We start from the raw sequence: 6,000 nt of genomic DNA, 5'->3' as shown, positions 1-6,000 counted from the left end.
ATGGAAGGTTGATTAAGAAGGTTAAATCGTTGGGTATTAATAGTGAGGTTGCAAGATGGATTCAACAATGGCTGAATGGGAGATACCAGAGGGTAATGGTTGACAATTGTATGTCAGGTTGGAGGCCAGTGTCTAGTGGAGTACCCCAAGGATCTGTGTTGGGTCCACTGTTGTTTGTCATTTACATTAATGATCTGGATGATGGTGTGGCAAATTGGATTAGTAAATATGCAGATGATACTAAGATAGGTGGTGTAGTTAATAATGAAGTAGAGTTTCAAAGTCTACAGAGAGACTTGGGCCTTTTGGAAGGATGGGCTGAAATATGGCAGATGGAGTTTAATGCTGATAAGTGTGAGGTGCTGCATTTCGGTAGGACAAATCAAAATAGGACGTACAGGGTAAATGGTAGGGAATTGAGGAATGCAGTGGAACAGAGGGATCTGGGAATAACTGTGCATTGTTCCCCGAAGGTGGAATCTCATGTTTATAGGGTGGTGAAGAAGGCATTTGGTATGCTTGCCTTTATAAATCAGAGCATCGAGTATAGAAGTTGGGATGTAATGTTAAAATTGTACAGGGCATTGGTGAGGCCGAATCTGGAGTATGGTGTGCAGTTCTGGTCGCCAAATTACAGGAAGGATGTCGACAAAATGGAGAGGGTACAGAGGAGATTTACTAGAATGTTGCCTGGGTTTCAGCACTTAAGCTACAGAGAGAGGTTGAGCAGGTTGGGTCTTTATTCTTTGGAGCGTTTGAGGGGGGACTTAATAGAGGTTTTTAAAAAATTGAGAGGGACGGCCAGAGTTGACGTGGGTAGGCTTTTCCCTTTGAGAGTGGGGAAGATTCCAACAAGGGGACATAGCTTCAGAATTGAGGGACAAAAGTTTAGGGGTAACATGAGGGGTAACTTCTTTACTCAGTAGGTGGTGGCTGTATGGAATGGGCTTCCGGTGGAAGTGGTGGAGGCATGCTCGATTTTATTATTTAAGAGTAAATTGCATAGGTATATGGATAAGAGGGGATTAGAGGGTTATGGTCTGAGTGCAGGTATATGAGACTAGGTCAGTGAGAATGGTCGGCGTGGACTGGTAGGGCCGAACGGGCCTGTTTCCGTGCTGTAGTTGTTATATGGTTATATGGTTATATGACACACAGTGGAGTTATCCTGATAGGATAACACGCTGTGGGGTAGTACTGATGGAGTGGCATACTGTGGGGTAGTACTGATGGAGTGGCATACTGTGGGGCAGTACTGATGGAGTGGCATACTGTGGGCTACTACTGATTCAGTGACAATCTGGGGTAGTGCTATTGGATGACGCAATGTGGAGTAGTACTGTTCTTATGACAAACTGTGTGGAGTACTGATGGAGTGCCACACGTACTGATGCAATGACGCACTGTGAGGTAGTACAGAGGAACGGACACAGTGTGGGGCAGTATTGATGAAGTGACATACTGCAAAGTACTGATAGAGTGACACGTTGTGGAGTCGTACTGATGGAGTGGTATACTGTGGGATAGTATTGATGGAATGGCAATTTGTGGGGCAGTACTGATGGAATAACACAATGTGACCTTGTGCTGATGGAGTGACACACTATGGGTTAGGAATGATGTAATGGCATACATGGGTTTTAATGAAGACGTGACACGCTGTGGGGCAGTACTGATGGAGTGACACACTGCAGTGGTACTGATGGAGTGACACACTGTGGGTTGGTACAGATGGAGTGACACACGTTGCAGCAGTACTGATGGAGTGACACCAGTTGTGGTAGTGTTGGTGGACTAACACACTGTGGGTTGGTACAGATGGAGTGACACACGTTGCAGTAGTTCTGATGGAGTGATACAACTTGAGGCTCTACTGTTGTAGTGACAGGCTGCGTCTAATACTGTTGGTGTGACAAAATCAGGAGTAGTACCGATGGATCGACACACAGTGGGATAGAACTGATCTGTTGACAAAGTGTGAGGTGGTTCTGTTGTAATGACATACTGTGGGATGAAACAGTGTGGTGTAGTACTAATGGAGTGATACATTGTGAGGTAGTACTGAGGAATTGGCACACTGTAGGCCAGTATAGATGGAGTGACACTCTGGGGTAGGACTGATGTAATCACACTCTGTGAGGTAGAACTGATGGAGTGACAAACTGTGTGGTGGTACTGATGCAATTACATACTGTGGGGTTGGACTGATGGACTGACAAACTGCAGGTTTGTACTGATGGATTGACACACATCTGTGTAGTGTTAATTGAATCACACACTGGGGGTAGTATGGATAGAATGGCGCACAGTGGGCTAGTACTGATGTAGTGACACACTGTGGGGTGGCACTGTCGGGATGCACATTGTGGAATAGTATGGACTGACGGTGAGGTAGTACTGACGGAGGGATACACTGTTGGGTAACACTAATTGAATGAGACTGTGGTTGTACTGATTGAGTGACACACGATGGAGTCATACACCATGGGGTACTACTGATGAAGTGACACACTGGGGGTTTGTAGAAATGGAGTGACTAACAGTGGGTAGTACTGATTGTGTCACAGTCTGTGGGGATGTACCGATGGAGAGAGACACTGTGGGGTAGTACTGATGGGTTTGGAGATTGTATGGGGTACTGATGGAGAGACACATTGTGGGGTTGTATTGATTGAGTTACAGACTGTGGGGTAGTACTGATGGAGTGACACAATGTGTTGGTGGTCCTGATGTAATGACACCCCATGCAAAAGTGATGATTAAGACGCACACTGCGGTATCGTACCGGTGAAATTACACATTCTCGTGTAGTACTGAAGGTGTGCGGTCGTACTAATGTAATGACATAATCTAATGTCGTACTGATTGAGTGAAACACTCAGAGGTAGTACTGAAGGAATGACACTGTGGAGTAGTACTAATGGATTGACACAGTCAGGGTTAATACGGATGGAGCAACAAGCATAAGGCAGTAATGATAGAGTACAACACTGTGGGGTACCACTGATGGAATGACATACTGCAGCGTAGTACTGATGGACTGACATGCCCCAGTGTTGTTCTGATGGAGTGAAACACTGTGGGGTGGCACTGATGTAATGACATACTGTGGAGTAGTATTGATGGCATGACACTGTGGGTATTACTGATGTAATAACACATTCGGTTGGAGTGACCCAGTGGGCTTGTCGTACTGATGGATAGACACACTGTGTGGTAGTACTGTTGCGATGACAAACTGTGGTGTAATACTAATGGATTTCCACACTATGGAGTCACAGCGATGGGCTAGCACAACGCGGGGTAGTCCGGATGGAGTGACACATGTGAGGTAGCTCTGATGGAGTGAAATACTTTGGGGAATGCTGAGTGGATGATATACTGCGGGGAGCACTGATAGAGTGACGCGTTCTGGGGTTGTACTAATGGAGTGACATGATGTGGGGCAGTACTGATGGAGTGTAACACTATGGAGTTGTACTGATATAGTGACACACTGTGTGGTAGTACTGATGGAGTGACACACTGTGCGGTAGAGCTATTGTGTTGACAAACTGTGAACTAGTTCTGATACAGTGACACACTATCCGGTAATTCTGATGGAGTGACACAATTTGTGGCCGCACTGGGATAATCCCGATTGAATGATAAATATCGGGTAGTTCTAATGGAGTGGCACATTGTGGGGGAATACTGATGGAGTGACACTGTGGGGTACTACAGATGGTGTGACACACAGTGTGGTTGTACTGATGAAGTGATAAACAATGGATCGTACTGATAGAGTGACACACGTTGGCGTAGTACTGATGGAATGACAACCTGAGTGATATTACTGATGGAGTGACGCACTGTGGGGAGGTAATGATGGAGTGACACAGTGTGGGGAGTAACAGACTATGTGATACTACAGATGGAGTGACACGTTGTGGGTGACGCTGGTGGAGTGACACACTTTGAGGTAGTACTGATGAAGTGACACACGATGTAGCAATATTGACTTTATGGCATTCTGTCGGATAATACTGATTGAGTGACACACTGTGGGATAGTACTGTGGAGTGAAACATTCCAGGGTAATACTGGTGGATTGAAAACCTGCTGGGTAGTACCGATGAAGTGACATGCCCAGGGGTTGTACTGATGGTGTGATATAATGTGTTGTAGTAATGATGGTGGAGAGGTCATTTGGCGTTTATCAGTTATTTTTGCATATTATTCTCATTATCTCGTATCCTGTAGTTTGGACACTATAGGTTTAATGCTATGCTTACCCATGGGCTGGGCGGAGCTCGAGTAAGGGCAGTTGGGACGTGTTGGGGATTTGGAACCGAGATGATGCTGACAAAGGTTCAGGCAAAACGTTCAGCAGCCGAGATGTAACCACGATTGTGGATCGTACTGCCTAGAAGATTATTAGAGGCCTCCGCTGAAGATTGATCTGGCAGTTCGTATCAATTGCATGGATTGTGGTAAGATATGGAATTTTACCAAGCGAATCAATAACTAGTCGATGACTACAGATATGTCAATATGTTATATTGTGACTTCAAATAAAAACGTCTGACTAATTCAATCCTCGAGAAGGTCAATAGACAATAGACAATAGACAATAGGTGCAGGAGTAGGCCATTCAGCCCTTCGAGCCAGCACCGCCATTTAATGCGATCATGGCTGATCACTCTCAATCAGTACCCCGTTCCTGCCTTCTCCCCATACCCCCTCACTCCGCTATCCTTAAGAGCTCTATCCAGCTCTCTCTTGAAAGCATCCAACGAAATGGCCTCCACTGCCTTCTGAGGCAGAGAATTCACCACTCTCTGACTGAAAAAGTTCTTCCTCATCTCCGTTCTAAATGGCCTACCCCTTATTCTTAAACTGTGGCCCCTTGTTCTGGACTCCCCCAACATTGGGAACATGTTTCCTGCCTCTAATGTCTCCAATCCCCTAATTATCTTATATGTTTCAATAAGATCCCCCCTCATCCTTCTAAATTCCAGTGTATACATGCCTAATTGCTCCAGCCTTTCAACATACGACAGTCCCGCCATTCCGGGAATCAACCTAGTGAAGCTACGCTGCACGCCCTCCATAGCAAGAATATCCTTCCTCAAATTTGGAGACCAAACCTGCACACAGTACTCCAGGTGCGGTCTCACCAGGGCCCGGTACAACTGTAGATAGACCTCTTTGCTCCTATACTCAACTCCTCTTGTTACGAAGGCCAACATTCCATTGGCTTTCTTCACTGCCTGCTGCACCTGCATGCTTCCTTTCAGTGACTGATGCACTAGGACACCCAGATCTCTTTGAACATCCCCTCTTCCTAACTTGACACCATTCAGATAATAATCTGCCTTTCTATTCTTACTTCCAAAGTGAATAACTTCACACTTATCTACATTAAACTGCATCTGCCATGTATCCGCCCACTCACACAACCTGTCCAAGTCACCCTGCAGCCTTATTGCATCTTCCTCGCAATTCACACTACCCCCCAGCTTAGTATCATCTGCAAATATGCTAATGGTATTTTAATCCCTTCATCTAAGTCATTAATGTATATCGTAAATAGCTGGGGTCCCAGCACCGAACCTTGGTCACTGCCTGCCATTCCGAAAGGGTCCCATTTATCCCCACTCTTTGCTTTCTGTCTGTCAACCAATTTTCTATCCATGTCAGTACCCTACCCCCAATACCATATGCTCTAATTTTGCCCAATAATCTCCTATGTGGCACCTTGTCGAAGGCTTTCTGAAAGTCGAGGTACACCACATCCACTGACTCTCCCCTGTCAATTTTCCTAGTTACATCCTCAAAAAATTCCAGTAGATTTGTCAAGCATGATTTCCCCTTCGTAAATCCATGCTGACTCGGATTGATCCCGTTACTGCTATCCAAATGCTCAGCAATTTCGTCTTTTATAAATGTCTGGTGTGTGGGGGCTGGGAGTCAGGTACGTGGACGGCTGGAGGTCAGGCGTGTGGGGGCTGGGGTTCA

The 6,000-nt window shown here is 45.7% G+C and overlaps 1 protein-coding gene across 1 annotated transcript in view; it reads right to left on the bottom strand.

Annotated features, from left to right (window-relative positions):
* Positions 1–4,274: 4,274 nt before the first annotated feature.
* Positions 4,275–6,000, bottom strand: part of LOC144590938 (nuclear factor 7, brain-like) — a gene marked incomplete at its 3' end in the record, with an annotated part of 5,895 nt that continues 4,169 nt past the window's right edge. The window contains exon 5 of the mRNA XM_078395283.1: positions 4,275–4,341. Within this exon, the coding sequence (XP_078251409.1) occupies positions 4,275–4,341 (67 nt within the window). The remainder of the gene's footprint in view (positions 4,342–6,000) is intronic.

Source organism: Rhinoraja longicauda, unplaced genomic scaffold, assembly GCF_053455715.1.
Source record: "Rhinoraja longicauda isolate Sanriku21f unplaced genomic scaffold, sRhiLon1.1 Scf000413, whole genome shotgun sequence".
Lineage (NCBI taxonomy): Eukaryota > Metazoa > Chordata > Chondrichthyes > Rajiformes > Arhynchobatidae > Rhinoraja > Rhinoraja longicauda.
Note: the sequence above shows the minus strand (reverse complement) of the source record. Positions and strands in the feature narration are given on the sequence as shown.